This window comes from Trametes versicolor (assembly GCF_000271585.1).
Source record: "Trametes versicolor FP-101664 SS1 unplaced genomic scaffold TRAVEscaffold_7, whole genome shotgun sequence".
NCBI lineage: Eukaryota > Fungi > Basidiomycota > Agaricomycetes > Polyporales > Polyporaceae > Trametes > Trametes versicolor.
The window spans coordinates 1,616,808-1,639,230 of record NW_007360327.1 but is presented as its reverse complement, the minus strand read 5'-3'; the positions used below and the strand labels follow the sequence as shown (position 1 = coordinate 1,639,230).

The 22,423-nt window shown below is 60.9% G+C and overlaps 5 protein-coding genes across 5 annotated transcripts; 2 read left to right on the top strand and 3 right to left on the bottom strand.

The window, feature by feature from the left end:
- Nucleotides 1-607: 607 nt before the first annotated feature.
- Nucleotides 608-2,828, top strand: TRAVEDRAFT_169625 (alpha-ketoglutarate-dependent sulfonate dioxygenase; the record flags this gene model as incomplete). The annotated part of the gene is made up of 9 exons (XM_008041581.1): nt 608-784; nt 844-1,034; nt 1,104-1,135; nt 1,217-1,336; nt 1,401-1,560; nt 1,632-1,828; nt 1,914-1,989; nt 2,151-2,217; nt 2,435-2,828. The coding sequence occupies 9 exons, from the start codon at nt 608-610 to the stop codon at nt 2,642-2,644; spliced, it is 1,230 nt and encodes a 409-aa protein (XP_008039772.1). The 3' UTR covers nt 2,645-2,828.
- A 403-nt stretch (nt 2,829-3,231) lies between these two features.
- Nucleotides 3,232-5,599, bottom strand: TRAVEDRAFT_29686 (uncharacterized protein). The gene is made up of 7 exons (XM_008040968.1): nt 5,352-5,599; nt 4,812-5,240; nt 4,705-4,750; nt 4,405-4,655; nt 4,210-4,350; nt 4,050-4,155; nt 3,232-3,996 (listed from the first exon to the last, which is right to left on the bottom strand). Exons 2-7 carry the CDS (start codon nt 5,058-5,060, stop codon nt 3,518-3,520), a joined length of 1,272 nt encoding a protein of 423 aa, XP_008039159.1. The 5' UTR covers nt 5,061-5,240; nt 5,352-5,599; the 3' UTR covers nt 3,232-3,517.
- Nucleotides 5,600-9,807: 4,208 nt separating this feature from the next.
- TRAVEDRAFT_29685 (uncharacterized protein) lies at nt 9,808-10,270 on the bottom strand. The gene is made up of 3 exons (XM_008040967.1): nt 10,183-10,270; nt 10,058-10,119; nt 9,808-10,002 (listed from the first exon to the last, which is right to left on the bottom strand). Exons 1-3 carry the CDS (start codon nt 10,243-10,245, stop codon nt 9,885-9,887), a joined length of 243 nt encoding a protein of 80 aa, XP_008039158.1. The 5' UTR covers nt 10,246-10,270; the 3' UTR covers nt 9,808-9,884.
- A 6,283-nt stretch (nt 10,271-16,553) lies between these two features.
- TRAVEDRAFT_48702 (uncharacterized protein) lies at nt 16,554-19,499 on the top strand (the record flags this gene model as incomplete). The annotated part of the gene is made up of 5 exons (XM_008041142.1): nt 16,554-16,586; nt 16,639-16,683; nt 16,739-16,811; nt 16,864-18,693; nt 18,844-19,499. 5 exons carry the CDS (start codon nt 16,554-16,556, stop codon nt 19,497-19,499), a joined length of 2,637 nt encoding a protein of 878 aa, XP_008039333.1.
- A 687-nt stretch (nt 19,500-20,186) lies between these two features.
- On the bottom strand, nt 20,187-22,363 carry TRAVEDRAFT_38088 (actin-domain-containing protein; the record flags this gene model as incomplete). The annotated part of the gene is made up of 6 exons (XM_008041033.1): nt 20,187-20,424; nt 20,488-20,822; nt 20,873-21,568; nt 21,620-21,727; nt 21,846-21,954; nt 22,005-22,363. The coding sequence occupies 6 exons, from the start codon at nt 22,361-22,363 to the stop codon at nt 20,187-20,189; spliced, it is 1,845 nt and encodes a 614-aa protein (XP_008039224.1).
- Between the last annotated feature and the right edge of the window lie 60 nt (nt 22,364-22,423).

The following is a 22,423-nucleotide window of genomic DNA, read 5'->3' as shown; positions in this document are numbered from 1 at the left end:
TTCGCGCGTACGTGCCGGCCCTCCGAAACTCATACACCTGCACAAAAGAGGCGTAATGTCGCAGGATGTCGTGTTACATGGTGGCTGCAAGCCACACAATCTCGGCCCTGGGCCGGCGTACGCGAGCATTTCGAGGGAAGAGGTACGTATGAGTCCCTCGGCCAATCTTCGACCCCGGGTTGTAACTGACGTGCCTCTCACCCCAATAGAATTTAAACGATTATGCATGGCGCACCAAGTGACCACCGCGCCACCGCATGCCGCGAGCCCCGTGTCCAGCGCACGACGACACGCTCGCGCCATACCCCCGTCAGCAGCGGAGAGGATAACGCGGCAGTCGAGGCTCGCCCTATCCCCCTGCGGCTCCCCGTTATCGCGCCTTCTTTTTTCCGGAGGCACCGTTTGACCATACCGGATGAACCCCCCATGGGAATCGCAGCGCACAGAAGACGGCCTGCGCGCGATCACGTGCACGTGTCGCCATCCCCCCTTCCACGCACGCAAATAATGCGTGGGGCACACTCCGCGCAAAGGCATCTCGGCGCCCACGGTTATAAAGCACGCAGAAAGAAGAGCGTCTGCTGCATCCTCCGAGTCGTCTTCTCCAATGGCTCCTGTTGCTACCGACGCGAACGCTACCACCAACGGCACCGCCGCGGCGACCGGCCCCGTCAAGGCCGCCAAGGCCGCGGCCGCCAACGTCTCCCAGCAGCTCTTCAACCCGTTCTACTCCCCGGACGTCGGCGATGCGGACGATAGCGACTACCAGTACGCGAAGTACAAGGTACGCACCCAGCCTATACCGCGTAGGGCGATCCCCCGCCTAACCTGCGCGCGCCACAGCCGTCGTGGCCGGACGTCAAGTGGGAGCCTCTGGGCGAGATCGCGGTGACGGATCGCGGCCAGTTCGCGGATCCCGAGAAGAAGGCGCTGCTTTCCGCGGCGACCAAGGTCGAGCACCTGACGCCCGCCATCGGGACCGAGATCCTGGGCATCGACCTGCGCCAGCTCTCGGACGCGCAGAAGGACGAGCTGTACGTACTCTGCCGCACTAACGTCGTGCGCGGGAGGCAAAGTGACTGATGATGGCCGTGTTCTCCTAGGTCATTGCTGATTGCGGAGCGCGGCGTTGTGTGTACGTCAACACTTCTTCCCCTGGCGGCTGGGGTCAGTGCGGTAAGGGGAATAGGCTGACAGATGGGCGCATTTGTTGCAGTCTTCCGCGACCAGGAAATCAGCATCCAGGAGCAGCTCCAGCTCGCCCGCCACTTTGGGCCCCTGCACAAGCACGCTACCACCCCCGTCCCTAGGGAGGCCGGCCTTGAGGAAGTGCACGGTGCGTCAATCATGTCCAGGGACGCAGCTGCCGGGATGACTGACGTCCTGTCTCCGCCCAACAGTCGTGTACAACGACGGCTCGCGTCGGCCCGACCCCAGCGCGTTCTCCAAGCTCGAGCTCTGGCACTCCGACGTTTCGTACGAGCTCCAGCCCCCCAGCACGACCTCGCTCAAGGTCATCACCGGCCCTCCCTACGGCGGTGACACCCTCTGGAGCTCCGGGTGAGTGCCTGCGCTTCGGCCTCATTCGGGACCCCGGTGTGAACACGTGAGCTGACGTGCGGCCGCAATAGCTACGCCCTCTACTCGTCCTTCAGCCCCGGCTTCCAGAAGTACCTCGAAGGCCTGAAGGCCGTGCACAGCGCGGTCGCGCAGGCGGACGGTGCGCGGGCGGCAGGCAAGACCGTTAGGCGCGAGCCCGTCGAGTCCGTGCACCCCATCGTGCGCGTGCACCCCGTTACGGGCTGGAAGAGCATCTACGTCAACCCCGGTGAGCAGCGCTTCCGCCGGGCGGCCCACGCCCCAGGGCCCCTTCTCCGTATATGAACAGCCTGATTGACACATCTGTCACACAGGCTTCACCCGCCGGATCGTGGGCGTGCCCAAGGCGGAGAGCGACGCCATCCTCGAGCTGCTCTTCCGCCAGATCGCGTGAGTGCCCACCCTGCCTTCGCCCAGCTTCCCCGCGCGTGCCCGGTCGCGTGGGTGCGTGCGTGGCCCTGCTGCGCACGCACAGGACGCACGCACAGAACCTTCGTGCGCGTCGGAAGCTGAGCGCATCCCGCACCTTAACTGACCACGGCGTTTGCCAGCGAGAACCCCGACTACCAGGTGCGCTTCCGCTGGCAGCCCAACTCGGTCGCCATCTGGGACAACAGGGTGAGTCTCCGTGTCCGCGATGACGCCATGTGCCTTTCCTCCCCCTCCCTCCTCCCCCTTCCACCTCTTCCTCTTCCCGTCCTCCCCCTCTTCCCCCGCTGCCCCCCTTCATTTCTCCACCACTCTGGCACCCCTTCCTCTTCCTCTTCTACGGCATGAGTTTGGCCTTAGAGAGCACCGCTGACCCGCGCTCTATCTCCGCCGCCACCCCCTCCAGATCGTGACGCACTCCGCGACGTTCGACTTCTGGCCGCACACGCGCCACGCCCTTCGCGCCACCCCACACGGCGAGCGCCCGACCTCGGTCGCGGACTACGAGCGCGCGACGGGCAAGGCCGCCAAGGACCGCCAGCTCGAGATCTGGGAGAAGGAGGGCCTCCCGCTCCCGAAGACGGACACCACCGTCTCGCGCGGGTACACCGACTGAGCGTACGCGTTGGGCCAGGGGGAAAACCTCGGCGGCCGTGCGGCTGTGGCATGGGAACTTGCATGGGCGTTCCTGGCGAGGGCGCGGCAGCCTGGGGGCGCGCGGGGGTTGGGCTCCGCGAGAGCCTGAGCACGGCCGCGGGCGCGCGGCGAAGAAAGCTTGATAGCACGGATGTATACACCAGGATGTATGTACAACAATAACAACACGGCCTCTGCAACGTGGCACACATGCATGGAAGACCACGCTCGACGAAGCTCTGCGTTCTGCCGCGCGCGTCGACTCAAGTCTGGCTGGCTGGCAGCAGCGCCGCGGATGCAAAAGCAGTGGGAGGCCGGATGCGGGGCTTGGGAGGGGATCAGCGATCGGCGCCGCGGGGGGCCCGGATTGGCTGGGGGCCCTCCAGATCGCGCGCGCGCGATCGATCCCGTCATAGATGCGCGATGTGTCGATGCGCGATGGGCTGTCACGGGCCATCGGTGTGCCATCGCCATCACATCGTCGTCGTGCATCGCCCAGCGCCGATGCGATCGCCCGACGCACACACACTCACTCAGATCCCCTGCACTGTCAGTCGGTCGGTCGTGGGCGGTGTCGCGCGGGCTCGATTATCAACACAGGGCACAAGCGGCGGGGTATGTACACGGCGGGGCCGGATTATACAGGCAGAACACGGGGCTCGAGATTATAAGTGACGGGCGGTCAGGTTACCGAGATGCAAGTTCGCGTCGATCCCGGTGTGGGCGGCGTGGAAAGTTGGGAGGCAGCGCGGGCAACAGACAGCACAGGCGAAGACAGACAGGGAAGCAGCATATATGATAGGGCGAAACGAACGAACGATCTGTCCGACTGCGACTGGACACGACGCGCCGATCACTGCGGCGACGCGCGGGCGTGCGAGGGGGGGTGCGACGCGCGCATGTACGACTGGGGCTCCGCGCTGTACCCGCCGCGCTCCTGCACGGGCGACGCGAGCCACGGCGGGGGCGGGACGGGCGCGCCGTTCGCGCTGTGCGGCGCAGACGACCCGTGGGGAGGCGGGGGCATCATCTGATGCGGCTGCCCTGACGGACCAGGCGCGCCCACGGGCATCAACTGGTACGGCCCCTGGTGCGGGTGGGGAGGCGGGGGATGCATCGGGGGAGCCTGCTTGGGCTGCTCGTAGGGCGAGGGCGGGGGCGGGCCCTGGTGCTGCTGCGGGTGGGCGGACTCCCCGCTGTGTTCGCCGCTGCCGGTGCTGCCGCTTCCACGAGCCGAGGCGGTGGAGGCTCGGAGGGTTTGGAGGTCGATGGGCGGTGCCTTGCCGTTCGCATCGAGCGCCTTGTCGCGTTTGCGCATGAGCTTCGCATAGTCTGCGCACGAGATATCAGCTGCGCCACGATGAGATGCCGCGGAAGGCACGTACGCAGGCCGCACGCGTTGCAAAGGGTTCTTGCGCCGTCGGGACCGCGTCTCCATTCGGGGGTTTCGCGGATGTTGCAGGAGTGACACTTTCCAGGAGGGGTAGCTCGCTGTACGTCCGCTGAGCGCGAAGATCGATGACTCACTGCCAGCCCTTTACTTACACTACGCTTCCTGTATTTGTTCTTCTGCTGCCCGGGTTGCGCGCCGCCTGCGCTCGATTGCCGCTTGTTGCGGATGATCTGCATGTCTTGCTCGGCCGTGGACTGTGCCTGCTCGTCGGGGTGCGAGAGGTGCCCAGGAGCCTACGGACTACGGTCAGACAGGCACATTACGCCACAACAAGGCAGAATACTCACATCGGAGTAGCTAGCCGAGGACGGCGGCTCCCCGTCTCGGGCCATATCTTCCCAAGGTCTTTTCGGCGGGCGAGGGTGGTCTTCGGCAGGAGTAGCGGTTCCATTCGCGCTCTCTTTGCGGTTTATGTCTTCACCGGCATCTAGGCGCCTCAGGTCGTCCAAGAGACGCACAACTGTCGACGCGCGAGAATTCATCTCCTCTAGTTCTGGAGGAGCCGGCTGCACATGCGGGTGCGCAGTCGAAGCTTGGCCTGCGGTCGGTCAGTTTAGGCATACAGTCCAGGTACGTAGTATACGCACTGTAATGGTGGGCAAACCCATACAGAACGCCGCAGTGCTTCAGGATCTAGAAATGATATTCGTCAGCAAGAAGATTCCTTACGGCAACAGCAGCCACGTAGTCTCACCTCTGCAATCACGTGTTGACGCGCTGCGGCTCGTTCCGCGTCCGCAGGGCTGGGGGCACTGGTGCGCGTCTCGACGGGGGCCGGAACAAGCGGAGTTGTCCGAGTGAAGCCATTGAATTGTTGCGGAGCATGCTGGGGCGGCTGAGATGGTGGGTGCGTTTGCCAGTGCTCCGGCGGTGGACCTGCCGGTGGGTACGGGCTCGGCGGTGGCTGGGCCTGATGGTGCGCGGGCGGAGGTGGAGGGGGCATAGGGTAGTGCCTCTGGGGAAGCGGGGGAGGGGGGTACCCAGAGTAGCCGGGGGGCGGGCCCCCATGTGAGAACTGCGACGGATGCGGAGGCTGCTGCTCGTGAGGTGGGGGCGCCTGCGGGGGAGGGCCCTGGTGGTAACCGGGCGGCGGAGCTTGCGCAGGGTACGACGGATACGCAGTCTGTAGAACATGCCCATAACGAGAACATGGTGTCCATCGACAATCGGTTTCAATCACAATAAGTTAGCGCCATCATGCTTTAACGCCCTTCACGGGAGAACCTAGGCTTACGTGAGGGGACCGCCCAGGCGAGGCGCTGACGGCAGCCTGCGGGCGGGACCTTTTCGACGAGGGGTCCGTGCCATTCTCTGAGCGCGTCTGGCCCGCACTCATCCCGTTGTGCGTGGGCATCCCCGCTGGGGGCTGTTGTGGAGACGGGCCAGACCCGGGAGGGCCGTACGACGCGTCGTGTCTCTGGGAGGGGTGCGGGTGCGACTTCGAAGGCGGGTCGTGCGGTGGCGGCATATTAGACGAGTGCTGTGAGTGCTGAGGGTGTTGAGGCTGAGGAGGGCCCGTCGTCGCGTTCGAGCGACTCCAGGAGCCCGTGTCATGTCTCTGCCGCGGGTGTTCCGGACGGGCGTTTCCATTCGTAGGGTTTCCGTCCTGACCCGGGGGCGGGAAATTGAGGTCCTTGATCGACGGAAGACGAACAGAGTCCTGGGGTGGCAGAGAGTACGAGGCATACTGGGGCGGATGAGAGGAGGACATGGCGGCGGAGGGGGCGGGAGTGACGAGAGAGGCTAGGAGTATATCTCGCTGTATCTCCCGATTAACCCGGATCTGGAGAGCAATCGGAGACAGCTAAATGGGGCAGGCCCGGCCGGCACAAATACGACGCGACCGACGCGCAGAGCAGAACGCTGAGGGGGACGGGGCGGCGACGAGAGTCGTCGGAGCCCAGGAAGCAGACCGGATGAGCAGCGGAGGCGGGAGACGGACGGGGAGGACGAAGAGGGGGAAGAAGGAGGATGGAAACAAGGAGGAGGAGCAGCCGGCTAACTAGATCACCAAACAAATCTGAGCGGAGTTCGAATCTCGCGCGGCGAAATAACGTATTGAATTTCGCAATATAAACGCCGACGCGTCTGCGGGCTTCCTACTCCCCCCGAACCTCTCCCCGCAGCGTCCGCCTCTGCTGCGTGCGCTGAGGTGCATGTTTGTGCAACGAGCGTGCTGGCGGGGGGCGCGTCGAGGAGAGGGTGGCGATTCGAGAGAGCGGGTGAGATCCGCATCAGCAATCTCGAGAACCGGCAGCGCCGGGAATCTCTCGTGCCCGATACTAGATCCACCTGCGACGGTCTGCCTACGTAATGCCCATGGCGGTGGGACGGCGATTCGCCTCGGCGCCGCTCCTGTCCCGTCACCCGTCATCTGCGGCCCATCGCGGCAGCAATTCACGCACAGCGCGACCCTTCCTCTGCTCGTCCGCCGCTCTCTGCCCGTACGACGTGGACCCTGGGTGCGCGGAGGAGATGGCGGTCACCAACCACTGCCACGGGGGACGGGGAGGAGTGCGACGGGTGATCGCGCCTGTCGATGGGATTTGGCAGTTGGGCGCCGGTGCCTGATGCGGGCGGGACCCGTTTCGGGCCTAATAATAATCGATCTGGATACGGCAGATCAGCCTCTTCTTCGGATCTTACCTGCACAAATCGAGGAACCTGACGTCTGGGACACGTCCCGATGCGCGCGCTCTGCGTCATCCCGCACACACAAACTACTCGTTCCTGCTCCCGCCGCCAGCCCTCCCCGTCCTCCTGCCCCGTCCTCTGCACACCCACACCCGTCCCGGGGCACCCCACACGCGGCCGCAGCGACATCGGGGGGCACGCGCGGGCCCGCCCCCCGCCGCGTGTATTTTACACGACCGGCGGCACCTGGGCGACTAGCAGAGCAGCCTAAACCCCAAACGGCAGCGAATGATCTCGCCCCCAAACGGAACGGTGCGCATCTCGACGCTACCCGATCCAGTGTGGCAACAATTATAATATCCCCTGCGCACCCCGTCCACATGATCCCGCAAGTTACCGCGAGAACGCGCGAAGGCGAGCGGTGGCCCCGTCCAGCCCCGCTGGCTGCCAATACGCACGACGCGCCGATGGACTGCAGGAGGGCATCTGCCCCCCGCAGGCGGTCAGATGCAGCTCGGATCCTGGCACGCACGCCGCTAAACGGTAAAGCTTCGTGACGAGCTCCGCTCGCGCAACGAGGCGGCGGCTGCACGCGCGCCCGCGCTGCCCCCACGGACGCAGATCGGGCGGCGTGCAGATTGCCTTGTCCACGCCCGATAAGAACCCGCACACGTGCGGCACGAGCTTCGCGGCGTTGATGGAGGCTCGCCCGTGCTCCGAGGGCCCATATGCGGCGCGGCGGCGCGCTTCGGTCTTGGTCGTGCCTGGCGCGGGGCGTGCGCCTTGAACGATGTTCCAGTGCGGCCCTGCGTTCGCCGAGATGGCTCGTAGCCTCGTTGTGCAGCGTCCGCGCGCTCGTGGCGCGCGGGGCTCGAAGTTTGAAGCTCGATACGCCCGATACCGCCCTCGAACGCGCGGACGGCCCACGGCGGTTCGCAGGCCGCACCTGACGCGGTGAAGCACTCGGCAGAAGTCGAACAGACGCAGCGTTATGGCACTCGTGCGGCTCGCACACGCGCCGATCGGCCACTCGAAGGCGCACATCCCCCACCCCGCAGGGCAAGCACGGCCCAGTGCACGGATAATGAATGCACGTAGCCCCACCGCAAGCATCATCGAGCACTTAGCGCGGGGCCGCATGACGCCTGGACCGTGAACGTTGACTGCTGCGACGGGCACGGGGACGCGGCGAGCGAGGCGCGACTACCGTGGGGGCGCCAGGCCGCCGCGCGTGCGCGAACAGAGCCCTCGACTCATCCGCGAACGCGCGCGCACGCCTGGGGCCGTCGGAGCTTGGAGCTTGTCCTGCGAAGCCGCTGCGCGCTGCCCTCTGGCGCCGCGCGTACCCGTGCCCTGGTGCCCATCGGGGGATGCCTATAGCCTCAGGCTGTCGCCCTGGCCCCCGCTTCCCGGGCGATACGCACGGCCCTTTCCGTCGGGGCTTGAGCGCGGCGTGGGTGGGGGAGTTTGGGACGGGCGTGCGCGATTCGAGGATTTTGCCGAAGAAGGTGCGGGGTGGCGCTCGAGTGGGTGTGCTGGGAGCACCGAGTCCGGGGAACGCCTCATTGGTCCCGGGTGCGTGGGAGGGCTGCCGTTCCAAACGGATTATACGTCCCATCTGTAGATGTGTGATGGGGCAGTGGTCAGTGCTATTGTCTCTACGGCTGAGGTACTCAGGGTCGAGAGAGCGGTGCTTACCTGTCTAGACTTCAGTTGGTCAACGTGATATACAACGCGAAGCTCTCGTCCAGGACCACAAGGCTGCGAGGTCGGTTGGTCGTGCACGCCGATACACGTCAGGTGGAAGGCATCCACGAACAGCCGCTAGCCGACGCGCACTCTCTCCTTCTTCGTACGTTCCTCATGCCCGTGGTACCGCCAAGCACAGCGCTGTCGCGGGAAGGTGCGCCTTCTGGGATCACAAACAGTCAGCACCGGTGTGTCGCGTAACGACAAAGACGTCTTCGTGACCCGCACCTGTCCACGCTCCCCCTCTTCCGCAGATGCAGATTTCTCATCTCCCCTGCTACCTCGGGCTGATGCAGCATCACATATTGAAGTCAGCCCGCAGTGACGCGTGTCGCGACGTTATCGAGGCTATTGCTGATCGACAGGCACTGTCGTCGGAGCACTCGACGCTCTGATATATGCAGATCATCGTCCTCCGACAGCAACTACCGGCCGGCAGGGTGGGAAGGTCAATGTCCAGCAAAGATGGGTGATCGTCGAGAGCGACGCACCGATTGACCGCGCGCAACCGCACGCTGGACACCGGCACGCTGCGAACAACCCGCCGCTAACGGGCAGGTGCGACGTCCCCGCAGCTCGGGCGGTGCTGACCAAATCTGACGCTGTCAAACAAGCTAGCGGCTTGCGCTCGTCTCTGCAGCGCGGAGGGGGGCAGCGGATGGGACGAGCACGACCGCGAGCCCAAGCCGAGCTGCGCGCAAAAGGGCGGCGCTGCGCAGTGCGAGCAGCCCAGAATCAGCTGCAGACTCGGAGCGGCCGCGTTTGGTACAGGTGCCGAGGACGTACTGGCCGCCTATATGCGGGTAATGCAACCGCTGTATGGCGGGCAGCGTCGCTGCCTCCTGCGCACCGTCAGCTGACCCCGAGGGTGTTTCATGCCCGCGCCCGGGCGGGGCTGCAGCTCGGTGGTGAGCCATCACTCGCGCGGATTCGTGCTGTAAAATACGTACGGAGCTCGTGCGCTGTCAGCGACCCTGAGAATCCCTGCTGGGAGCCCGAGCAGCGTGAAGGCGCGGGAGTGGAGGAATGCACGAAGTGTGCAGCCGAAAGCGTTCGTGGAAGGAAGCAAACAAGCGTCGGCTAGCGTGCGCGCGTGACATGCGCATCGGACGCGACGCGTCCGCGAAGCGCCTGCTTCACGACATTGCTTGGCGCACTTAGGGGACAAAGAACCAGGTCGGCTGGACGGAAGATGGCCATAGGTACAACCGCAACGTTAGGAGCTGCAAGCGTTAATATTATTGGAGCCGAGCTTTGCGTTAAACATCCTATTGCTAGGCCGAAAATCAGACAGTCAAAAGCCCTAACGCGATCTTCAAATTGTTCGTGCACCATCATTCGTCGACTATCATACAGGGTGCATTCTCGAGTCTCCCAACCCAATCTACTTGCCGTCAGTCTTCTGAGAGACGTTGCCCTCAGAGCTGGTGTAGCGGCTGTAGCCGTCCCCACTGTTGTAGTAGGTCGAGCCGTTGTTGTTCTGGTAGTAGTAGCTCCCGTCGCTAAAAGAGTATCAACATCGCGCTCAACGCTTGAGAAGAATGACACAGCACATACTTGTTGCTGTAGTGGTAGGAGTGACCGCCGCTCTCGCTGACGCGGTGGTCGTAGGAGTTGCCCTGCGTAGTGAGGTCGCTAGTTGGCGGGGAGGTCGTATGTAGAACAAAGGCAAAGTTACGTACCAGGTCATTAACGCCACGAGACGTGACGTCGTAGGATTCTCCGGAGTACGAGTCCTTTGGCATGATGTGCGTGTGCGGTGCGTGTGCGGTGTGGTGGGGGTACGAGTTCAAGGGGAGTTTGGCTCTGGACGAGCCGAGGCGTCATATATAAACGGGGTACGAGCGCTTATGTAACGGATATTACGCTGGGATCCACTTGCAATGAAGAGCTCTCTTATCATGTGCTGCGGTATTTTGGTTATCGGAGGGCTACACAATATAGCTAGGTTGCCGTGAGACGTTGTTGTGTCTTGCATCGATAACGAGCCCCTGACTGACGGGCGAGTATTAGTACCTTGAAGACTTTCAGCCTTCCCCCACGATGTCCAACATTCTGTCCTTGATTTTGGTCACCTTCACGGAGAAAGCTACCCTAGGTATCGCACCATATACATCGTGACTGAGCGGGGCAAAGAATATTTCGCTCGTACTGCGGTATGGCGGGGTGAAGAAACGCGTCGCGTCGCGTCATTTAAAGCCAAACAAGTGCAAGCAACGCGGAAGTGGCTGAGAGCAAGGCGCTTAAACTGCCAGTGCCACGCCGAACGGTCCACCGCGCTCTCGGAGTACATTGACTCCATCCTCAACGTTCGATCTCAACGTTCAAACGTTCAGCCTTCTACCATATTGTTGAGCCGTTTTTCTACGACACGTGGATGTCTGAAACACTGGGCAACGCGCAAATTAGGGTCAAAAGAAACATCACGATGGGAAGGCTAGAGTGAGATGCAGAGCACATACATCCAGCGACGCGCTAACGAGGGTTCTCGTCAAGACGGTATGGATTCTAGGTACTGTGGTTTGTGTCTTCTTTGCGACAAGCCCACTCGAAGAGTACAACTGACTTCTTCAAGTGAAGGTTTCCACTGACAATTTGCCTTGTCGGTGTATGCGCCATACGGACCACTAGCAGCGATATCGCGATGGTCACGAAGAACACTCGCTCTAAAATCACAATCTTTCACGGCGGGATGGCTCAACAAACATATCTCAACCCCACTCAAACGTCATCTTCAAGTCGTGTACGTATTAAAAAATGGTGATTTGTTGTGCCGCTGTTTATTTCTGCTCGAGAAGGCTACGCATCCCGCCAATGCACAAACGTTCACGGCATCATGTTCTGATAGTAAGGATGTGCAGGTAAAACTGAAATTTCGCCTTCGAAAAGTATCGCCAACTATGCACGTCGCGCTTGGCTCGTCAGTTAGCTCACTGCGTCCCTCAAATATGTTCACATGTCGAACAGCGAAGAGATCGTCGCTCGGAATCAGTTGTCACGATCGCACGAACGGCCCGGGCTGTCAGCCTATATCAGCGGTATGCATTGGAAACAGTAAGCTAGTCCTACTTAATTAATGTACTCGACGAGCTAACACCCAACTCATAGCGCCGTCGGACGTACGGAAGGCTTTTCGCCACGAGTTCCACCCGAAAGTGCCGTTCATGCTCGCACATCGTGCGGAGTTCAAAAGTATGTCACCGACGACGGACAGCGTGCCTTCCAAGTCGCTCTATCCGCATATATGCAGGCCCTTGTAAGCGTATGTGATCATATTGCCAAGCTACGTTCGGTGAGCACCTTCCTGACGTCTGTCTGTCCGTCTGAGCCGAACACTGAATAGAACGACAACTATTCTACTAGGGTGCATCCGACCGGATGGCTCGCTGGGACGCTAAGGAGGCCCGTCGGATGGCACGTTGTTGACTGACGCAGCCATTCCTTCGGGTGCTGACCGCAGATGTAGAAGCCCCTGCTCAGTTGAGTTTATTGCGCCCATAGCGTGGCCGTCCTTGCAACGGTAAGTTCAGCAGCTGTCCTCGTGAACGGCATGTGCTTATCTCCCGATTCTTTCCGAAGTGTGCTGAAGCGAAAACGCCCCGGCCACGAACGTTCATGGAAGATCACGAGTCTACAACTGTCCTTACCGCGGAAGCCCCAATCGAAGAAGGGGGTCGCCTATTAGCTGGCTGTATCGCGATCAAATATGCGGAAGACGAACCGTATTTTCCTTGTTGGACGGCTGGGGGTAATTTAGATGCCAAGGCATGTCTGTCGCTTTAAGTTACGCACGGGCCACTCACTTACCCCGGACAGTTAACCATTGAAGCTTTTACAAGGCTCTTGTCTTTCGTCGCGAAACCGAGACAGCTCCAGGACGAGAGGATCGTTTTACGGCGTTCTCGGCCGCAGAAGCCAACGGGGAAGATATCGAAGGACGGTGAGAACAGTCGCTTCTGCTCGATTATAACATCTCTTTTGACCGCCTGGCTGATATATTGCCGACCGGCGATTCTCGTCCCTGTACAGTGTACAATCTGACTGCGAAGATTTTGTACCAGGCAGTGGTACAGATGTCCCGGAATCCGAAAACGCCGACGGTCACTATCGGGATTTCGCCCGTCGACGTCCCCGCCATCTTTCAAAACGCCTGTCGCGGAAGAGGTCTAAGAGGTACGGGGAGAAGGAGCTCTGGTTCTGATTGCTTCCTGCGTGACAAAATTTTCCGATCTAGCCACTGGCCGACATGCAGAAGGTCGATATTGAACGTTGTTTGAGGACTTCGAGGCACCGAAACCGAAGGGTGAGGTCATTATCATAGTTCGAAGAACCGGCGGTAATGCACCCTTGCAGATGAGAAGCTACAGTAGCCGTTCAGCATCCCGGACAGCCTGGTGCTCTCGGTGCAGGTGCTGGAATCTCTCCATCTGGACATGGTTCTTGAACCTCCGGGCCCGGAGGCGACGTCACCTTCGCCAACAACCCCAGGCCCTCCCGCGATGTCATCGCATCGCCGGTTGACATTGGGTGCGACCGTACCGGAACAAAGGAAACGAAGAACACGAGAACACATCTCGCTTTCGCGATGCGATCCTGCGTTCCGCATCAGACGCGCACGTTACGGCAGTCCAGGACATCTCCCCTCCCCAGACGCCACAAAGGGGAAGAGCCCGCCGGAGAGATCGACACCGCAGAGGCAACGGCCTGCGATGGCGCCCTGAGCGGATGTTAACGAGGACATCAGCGACGGGTATGTCGTCGGTCGAGGACTCGACGTTCGGGGTGCACAATCGGGACTCCGCCTGCTGAGAGCCCTGCTTCTCTCCGCGCGCGCTGGGAAGAGAACCCGCCGCTCATGATTCCTCCTCGAGGTTCTGGCACACCTCGTGAGTCCGTGCGTTGGAAGCCCCATTCTGTGCCCGCGTCCGCACCCCTCCACACTCCGTGATGCAATATGGCCTCCGTTCGGCCCCCTCAGTCGGTGGGGCAGCAAGCGCGGCCACATCGACAGAGCGGCGCGTGCCAGACTCCAGTGACTGGCCGGACATCAGTGATTAATCCACCGCGGCGTCTGCCCTAGTTTATGCCATTTGCGTCGTTGAATGGGCAGGCTGGCCACATGCGCGGCGGCGAGGCGCCGCGTGCTACGGTGGCGAGCAATCGATCGTAACCAGGCGTTGGACGTGCGGGTGCGCTCGCTTCCCGACACGACGAGGAGCACGCGAATGGGCAGCGTTGTGTTTTTGCAGAGATGTGAGATGATGTCACGCTGGTGAGCGACCGCGCAAGCCGAGCACGGAATACCGTCTGCGAATGGGCTGCGCGGTGCGGACCCGGAGGGTATCCCGCCGGGCAACACCGATAAGAAGCCGCGCGATTGCGAGGCATTCGCACCTTTGGGAAAACGAAAGGGCCTATCCCGGGTCAAAACCTCCTGTCCTTGGGACGGCCACGTATCGCGAGAGTGGGGGTGTTGCATTGATACGTGAATATTGAATTGGAGGACGATCGCGCGAGCCGCACGTCGCGTACGCCACGCCGGTTCTTGCAGGCGCTATGCGCACTCACGGTGTCGCAAAGGTTCTCATACCCATGCCCACCCCACGGCATTCTCGACCGCAACCTTACAGGTGTGCACGGACGAGGACGGTTGGTAGAACCCGTGCGGCAGACGGCGGAGCTATGAGATGAGTGGAGCAAATGCGGGGTCGACGTCCAAATTTCGACTGGCTGCGGTGACTGATGGGGTGATGGCTCATTCGGTGCCGGGGATTGTGCGAGCTTTCGCGCTGGCTGTCTCACGCGGCATCGGCATACTTCTCATGCCTCTATATTGAGAAGCTCGAGGATTGAGTCTTGACGAAAGACTCGTAGAGGAAATAGACCTTCATCATTACGCGCAGGGAGAGGTAAGCGCCTCAGGGGTATACGAAGGCGGGGATGCGGGGATGGGTGGTTGTCGACGCCCAAGTGCCTGAAACTGAGGCTGTATAAAGTTACTTGACGCACGACTTATCCGTGCGTGAGTCCGCCTAAATTCAAGGCTAATTGCTTGGGCTTGCGTGACGGCGCTTGGCAGCGTGCATGGGCGCTAATAACTTTCGCTCGCTGCCTACGGCGGTCTAGGCGCCGTGAACGCCACCGAGCTAGGTATGAACCTCCTTAGACTAACTTTCCTATGAAGGGGGGTGCGGGTGACCCCCCGTGGGAACGTCTGAGTTGGAATCCCTTGGTGAGAGAACGAGCGGGCTTTCAATGGATGGCTGAAGCTCCCGGCCCTCGAGAGCTCCATGGCGGACTGTGGGCGACGTATCACAATAAAAAATTGCTCTTGGGGGAATGCTGTCTTCTCCAAACCACCTCATATATTTTCAGGATTTTCAGCTGTGTAGAACGGCGGGCGAGGAAAGACGTCGAGACACTTTGGCGCGTCGTTCCCACGGGGGTCACCCGCAACCCCCCTCATAGGAGGGTCCAGCCTCTATTCTGAAGGAACGACTGTCTTCCGCAGAACTAGAGTGCTGGTTCACGAGCCTACCACCGAGCTCGTCGTGTCTACATCGCTAGCGCTCGTCATCGCCTTTCTGCTCGCCGTCAACGTCTGCGCGGCAACCCTTCATTTATCGCTCCAGCTTCGCCAATATCAGCTCAAATTCTTTCAGGATATACTCGCTTCCCTTTGGTGTCTTAATAAGTACTACCTTACAAGTTATATTGATATATTTTAGATCCATACGCGCCGCGGCGCTATGCTTACTTCCTAAGTCTTTCATCAATGTTAGTTACAGTAAAATGTAAGATGTTCGTGCAATGCCGATGGGCCTCCAACTGCTTACAGTCTTCTTGATTATATGTTAAAGTGCTCGGGCTATAGTATACGCATACCGAAAGCCTCCTGCACGGTGCACGTAAGTACACGCAAGGAACTTGGGCGCCTATGATGTTGCGACGTGAACAAGGTCTCGGACGCCCTCCACTCTCATCTATATTTACTTCGAGTATACAGCTGGGTTCATTAGCATGGCATACATTATCTAGAGGCTTCAATTTGCCTCCAGAGTCGGAGGATGAGCTGCTACAAGCCCACGCAGGTTCACGCAAGTTCACGCAAGTCACGCAGAGTCACGCTAACTTGGCGTCAAATTAACTTGTCCTGCCAAAACGCTAGTCCACGCAACGCTACGCTAGTTTTGTAAGGGCCACGCATGTAACTCAAGTTAAATTGTGAACCGTCCCTGAAACTTGACGAGAGGAGGAACGATTCAACAGAATGAAGGTGCGTAAACACATGACAGCCGATCGAGTTGCTTTGGATCTCACTCGCAATCTCACGCTAGGCAGAAATGCTCATCCGGCCCGCGTTCATTTTCCCGCTCAGTCTGAGACGCTGAGTGAGGTGAGTTGTACATAAACTGGCCTCAGGGCATCTACTTGTGTTGATGTGCCACTGCAGTACGTATCAATGCGCAAATATGTCCACAGCGCCCTCCGCGCAAACGTGCATTGCGCCCCGGCGAAGATAAATGCCAGGTGCTGCGCGCCGCACAGGAACCCGTGGCCATCTTGGGAGAACAGATGATGATCGGGGGATCTAAACCGGTTATCGCTCAGAAGGGGAACGCAGGCCCGGGTGATTCGGATAGCCTCCTCCTGAACTCATGGCCCTCATGTCGACCCAACACAATAAGCCCAGGCGCCTTTCGCGCCCGCCTTGTCTGCTCGTCGCTCGCCCTCTCTTTTCTCTCGCTCTACCACCATCGCGACAGCGAACACCTCTTCACCGCCCGCCGCCCCCTTTGCAAACGCGGCTGCGAGCGCACCGCCGACACTGCTCCTGTCAGTGATACAGCGCCGTACGCTCACTCTCAGGCTTCAGCGGCAGGGCTCTCTCTTGCCTTTCTGGGTATGTCCAAGAGCTTACTATCCGAGTTAGTCGCGAAACTCGCCACTAATCTGCACACGTACAGACAACCATCACACCGCCCACCTGACAGTCGGCCTTCCGCGTTGCAAATTTAGCGTTAACTTCGTGCGGCCTCCCCATCTCCGGAGAATGGCGAATGTGAACCTGATTGGAGATTTCTACGTACGCCTCTTCTTCTTGAACCGCGACGTCCCTATCGCTCATGGACTACCAGGGAGGTCCTGGCACTGGTGCCCTCGGCGGCCCGCCCTCGGGACACGTACGTCTGAGCTATAATCACGCTCCGATAACGCATAGGCTGAACCAAGCTGCAGAATTACAAGCGCGCTGTCCACCGCGCTCCGCCCAAAGAGTTCACAGTAGATGTGCTTACACCCACCAAGTTCGGTGAGCACTCACACGACCTAACATAATGACTTCAAGCTGACGTTTGGCATAGGCACCGGGTACTGCTATGGCATGCGCGTTATCTCACTCAACAATGAAGGGTCCGACGCTCGCTCGACGAAGTCCAGTGCATCTTTCTCGGATTACGAGGTGTGGAGGAGATGGGAGGACTGCCTGTGGTTCCAGGAGATCCTCGAGACGGAATACTCTCTCATGGCGCGTCAGAAACGCGCGCGATTAGCGGCGGGGAAGGGTGTGAAGAAGAACGGGGTCTACATCCACTCGGACCAGGCAGCGTCTTTCGAGTCGCTTCCTCCAGGCCCGGACGCGAACATGATTGCAAAGGACATCCACGACCTCATTCCGCGGCTCACGAAGAAGGGAACGCTCTTCCGTGCGAGCCAGGCGACGATCGAGCAGCGTGGACGGGAGTTCGAGACCCTCATCACCGCGCTCTTCCAAGATGACCTGCCAACACTCGTGAAGGAGTTGCGCGAGACGCGGCTATGCCGCGACTTCTTCGGCTACTGGCGACGCGACCTCGATCACGACCGCAAGCTGGGGAAAGCGCGGCCGACTTCCAGCGCAGGCACAGCGAGTGTGCGCAACTCCGTTGCGAGTAGTGCGTTCTCGATGTACTTCTCCGCGTCCAACATTTCGCTGCACCAACCCAACGCCTTCTCCGACCTTCCCCCAAGCCCGGCCCTCCCCGCTTTCCATAATGTGTCGCGCCCCAACTCCATGCTGAGGGATGATCCACCACGTCGAGGCACCCCTAGGCAGACCTCTGTGAACTACGCTACCTCCGACTCCTCTGCTTCGACGGAGAGCACTTCTAGCTTGTCTCGCAGTCCGCAGTCACCAGTATCGGCACCCTACGATATGACATTCTTCGTATCGGACCGCGGCTCGCTCGCCTTAACCGTTCCGGAGGATCACACGCAAGTGGAGTACGCAGCTCTTCCTCTTTCTGCACCCGCAGGCGTGCAACACACTCCGTGGGGGCCAGCCTCGTCTCGTCCTTTCCCTGCGGACGCCGACCGGGAGTTGCTGCATGACGCTATCTATGCTCCCAGTGGCAGCAAGGCTTGGCCCGAAGCACCCCCATCCGCCGACTTCCACCGTAGCTTGCAGGCCCTTCCTGAGGATAGCGAACTTGTGCCCTCGTCATCCACACTACACCACTCCGCCATCGAAGAAGTTCCTCGTGTTCCGATTCGGCGACAGCGCAACAATTCATGTCCCGACCCAACCAACCGCAACTGCGTCGTGTTCCTCCCGGATGGCCCACGTAGTGCTGATGCAACACATAGCGAGTTTGCCCAAGCTGATAAGCTCGTTGTCGACACCCGCCATATCCATGACGAGCAGGGACACCCGGAGTCACCGCGAGACCCGCGAACCCCGACGACGGTCACAAACTCCTCACGGACATCCTCGATGACATTCTCGAACTTCTCTGCAGACATGTCGCGGCGGTCGTCATGGCGCACCTCCATGGCGTCCGATGCGAGCTACGCACCCAGTTTCACATCCAGCTTCGCGAATGGCTCTTGCGCGGAGTACGCCCGCCCGCGCATCGCCTCGCCAGAATCGCGTTACTCCGTCGCGTCCGCCGTCTCAATCCCGGAATCTCGGCGAGATGGACGCGACACGGCGATGGCCCACCACCACCAACATCGCGAGTCGGTCACCACGATTGGTTCGATGCTATCCGACTTCTCTATCGACTCGTCCATCCTCCCGCGCAGCCTGACACCACCACTCGGCGGGAATCTGCGACGGTCATTGTCTGCCGGGTCGCGCCGCGCGCCCGGCGTGCATGGGTCGGAGGAGTACTGGTACGAGCAGCAGGACGATCTCATTGACGCGTACTTCTACGGTAAGTCCCAACTCCGCGTTCCCTCCTTTGCCCCTGTTCGAGCCCCTTCCCTCTTCTCCGGCCACCTCTTCCCCTCTGTAATCAGGGTTTGGGCGGTCTAGCATCTGTGTTTGACGTGCCGTGACTGACGTGCTGCGTGTGCCTGTCCAGATCCGGGGATCCATGCGCCTACAGTGCGCCCCGAGGAGCCGCCGCACACACCCCCGCGGAAGCAACCCCAGGAGCTGTTCCACCAAGAGCCGTTCCACCAGGAGGCCGCTTCGCCCGACCGGTTTCCCAAGCCGTTCCGCGACCGGCCCGCGGGTCAGTTTCACCTCCCGTGGTCCCCGCAGGACTCCTCAGACTCCTCGCGCCCATCTACGCCCATGTCCCCCACATCCCCATCGGCGAGCCATGCGCAGCCTGCCCCGGCGAGTGCAGGCCCTCCGGCGAGCAACTATAGCCCCACTGTAACGGAGACCGTCACTCTAAAGGCGGTACTGTCCGACAGCATTGTGCTGCTGCGCATCGCGCGCGGCGCGTCGCTGCAAGATACCCGCGCACGCCTGCACGACAAGTTCGCGGTGCAGGAAGGCCTGAAGCTCCTGCCGTCCTTCGTTATCGGGTGGGCGCCGCCGGCACCGCCCAAGGCGGGCGGCTTGCTCGCGCTGCGCGGGCGGCCGCGCTCGAACTCGGCGTCGAGCGTGGGCTCGCTCAGCCCCCAGTCGCTGCGGTACGTGTACACGGAGCAGGACTGGCAGGCCGCGCTCGCCGCATGCGCGAGCGGAAAGATGACCGTGCGTCTCTTCAACGCCCAACCCATCTGAGCGGCCCTCTGCGCCTGTCCGCATTCCCATTTGAGCTGTCTTTCCCTGCGCCCGTTTCGACCGTGTTCGGCATGGACACACCGCTCATTCATCTGAGCCCGCGCCCCCCACCATCGTGCGACATCTCCACCAACATGCATCCTGCTCCGCCCCTCATGACCCGCCACGACCCATCCACGCTGTATCGGTTAGCCCACTTTCGCCTTCGTCTCTGCCCGCGTCTTCGTCTTCGTCTCTTCGTGCATATATCTCCCGCGCTGTATCGCTGTACCGCCCGCTTCCGCTCTCCTTACATCACAGCCTGTGTTTTACTCTTTCGCTGCGTCCCCGCATGGCCAGCTACCCCCGTGTTCTGTTGTAGTACCCCTGCGCTCGGCCACACGCGCAGGGCAGATATATCCCGTCAATCCTTACCCCGTGGCTGACACCCCGACAATATTACCCCTCTTCGCTTTTCCCGTTCGAATTTCCTCTTTGATATCGCGCCCGGGTCTCGTTTCGTCTCCGAGCCCGGGGACCCTATGTATGTGCAAAAAGTACAGCGTATATAGTTATAGACGGCCGCCGTTGTAGGGTAGTGTAGTAGCAGTAGCATTAGGCAACAAGAACACATCTACACCTTCTGCCCCCGTAGTGCTCTCGAACTTGAAACACCGAACATCGACGACCCAAGCGGAAAGCTATGTATCATCCTGCGACGGACTGCGCCTGCAGCGCCGGCGGAGGCGCCGCAGACGGCGGGCGGGGTGCCGGGGGCGCGCCCACCGGCAGCGGCGTCCGCGTCCAGTCTGGCAGTATGTTCCCTGACGACACGACAAGTCGCGGCGGCTCGTCCTCCATGAGCACATCCTCGTCTACCTCCGGCTGTGTCTCCGCCTCGTCCCACTTTTCGCGCTGCACCTCCACGCCGCCCGTCTTCAGCGCCCTGTAATCCGATGTATCAACAACCGCGCCCGTGAAAAATAACAAGTGGGAACACAGGACGTACCCGGCAAGCGACCCGCCAACCCACGCCATCGTCCCGGGGGTGAACGCGGGCGCCTTGCCCGCGTTCGCCGCTGCGTTTGCGCTCGCGGGAGGCGGTGGCGAAGGGTTGTTGAGGATCGCGAAGTACGGCAGGAGCGGGCGCAGAGACGCATAGCGGTCGTACGTTGCGGGACGCGGTCGGCCCGCCCTCGATGGCGGCGAGGAGGACGGCGTAATCGGGCGGGAAACGGCGCGGACGAGCTCCGCTTGTAGACGCGGGATGAAACCTGGTAGCATGGGCGTGCCTCCAACTACCAGTATCGTTGAGGCGAGTGTTTTGCGCAGATCGACCGGGACCTGCGGGTTCAGTCAGTATTTTATTTTCGAGGTGATGTCGCCGCGCATACCTTCAGCAAGCAGTCCAAAATGACCTCCGCCACGCTGCTCTCGTCGACATCCCCACCTTCGAACAGCACCTCCGCCGCACGCTCCCGGATCCACCCGGGCACAATAAGCGTCCCCCGCCCAGTGCCCGTCTGCTGCGCAGGCGGCGGGTCGACGCGCATGTGGATGTCCGTCGCGGTCGAGTGGCGGCCGTACATCGTCGCGAGCGCCTGCACGCGGCTCGGCGCGTCCCCGCCGCTGCCACCCATGCCCGTAAGTTGCGAGTGCGAGACGACGGAGTATCCCGAGGACGCAGCGTGCGAGAAGCTACTGTCCATGTCCGCGGACACGCGCGAGAACTCGGACTCGGACAGCGCGGGCTCGCTCGGGGGCGGGTCGAGCTCCGAGCCGTCCCCGCCTGCGCTGGGGGAGGAGGCGCGACCACTGCCGCTGGGACCGGCATTCGCGTCGGTCTCGAGCGGGTCGCCGACGAAGCAGCAGCGGGTTTTGATCTCGTCGATCACTTTGTCGGTGAGCACGTCCTGGGGGACACGCACAGAGCGCGAGGCGGCGGGGATGTTCATGGCGGCGCTGAGGGAGGTCGCTGGTGGGATGTACGTGCCGAACATGAGCAACAACGCTTTGATGTGTGTGGAAAGTCGTGAGCCGGCGAGGGGAGTCGTGCGGAGATGGGGGTATAAAGGACGGAAGGAGTATACCTGGGAGAATGTTAAGTATCACGAGATTTAGAGAAGCGGATATATGCTCACAGGAAGCACCGTTGTTTCAAGGTGGCCGCAATCCAGGACGAGACCTGTTACACGCCCCGCAGCGAGTAACGCGAGTAGATGACTTGAGGCGAAGGATATTGATGGGACCTACGAATATCAGCTATGGTATCATGCATTCAAACCATCACACTTTTTGGCCAGCGTATACAAGCGCGAGCATTGGCAATGCAAGATAGAAGTAAGAAGCGGACTTCCCGAAACTCACCTGCAAGTTATTGAACAACACGCGCGCAATAATCTCCTTTATGTGTAGGGGCAGCAAGGGGTGTTCGACCAGGATGACCTTGCGCGACTTCGGATCGGTCAAAAGAGAGCTTCAATCAAAGTGAGGGGGGACGGCTTGGGGGCTGAATCGTAGACGTACTTGTGGAACACGGCGCGTAGACATGCTTGAAGCTTCGCCTCGAGCACCCTGTCTTCCTCTTCCCTCTCCACGGGGTTGGACGCGCGATTCAAGGTCCACAAAGACTGGCCAGTCTCTCCTTCCGCGAGAAACACGTCGCGAGGCTTTCCCTCTCCGCTGAAGCCTACCTTCCAGAGACGCGAGCCTGGATCGAGAATGATGCGGTCCTCAGTTCCATAGAGTGAATGTCGGCGAGTGGTCTGGTAGTGAGGAGACGCTTGAACAGTATGCGAAGCGGCGACTCGAGTAGTTTGTGGGGTAGCAGCAGGAGTCGCGCTCTCGTGAGCAGTTCGGCGAGGTGTAGCAGGCACCCCAGACATGGCTGGTCCTTGTCAAGACTGCTATACGACCGTCAGGATATTAGCCAAGGATGGAGTGCT

Excerpts from the sequence above, each read along its gene's own strand:
- TRAVEDRAFT_29686 (XM_008040968.1), bottom strand. The coding sequence starts at position 5,060 with ATGCCCCCTCCACCTCCGCCCGCGCACCATCAGGCCCAGCCACCGCCG. Across the intron at positions 4,656-4,704 it reads TGGGTTTGCCCACCATTACA|GCCAAGCTTCGACTGCGCAC; the intron begins GTGCGTATACTA and ends GACCGACCGCAG. Across the intron at positions 4,156-4,209 it reads ACAAATACAGGAAGCGTAGT|CGAGCTACCCCTCCTGGAAA; the intron begins GTAAGTAAAGGG and ends GCGGACGTACAG.
- TRAVEDRAFT_29685 (XM_008040967.1), bottom strand. The coding sequence starts at position 10,245 with ATGCCAAAGGACTCGTACTCCGGAGAATCCTACGACGTCACGTCTCGT. Across the intron at positions 10,120-10,182 it reads CTCGTGGCGTTAATGACCTG|GGCAACTCCTACGACCACCG; the intron begins GTACGTAACTTT and ends CTCACTACGCAG. Across the intron at positions 10,003-10,057 it reads TCCTACCACTACAGCAACAA|CGACGGGAGCTACTACTACC; the intron begins GTATGTGCTGTG and ends ATACTCTTTTAG.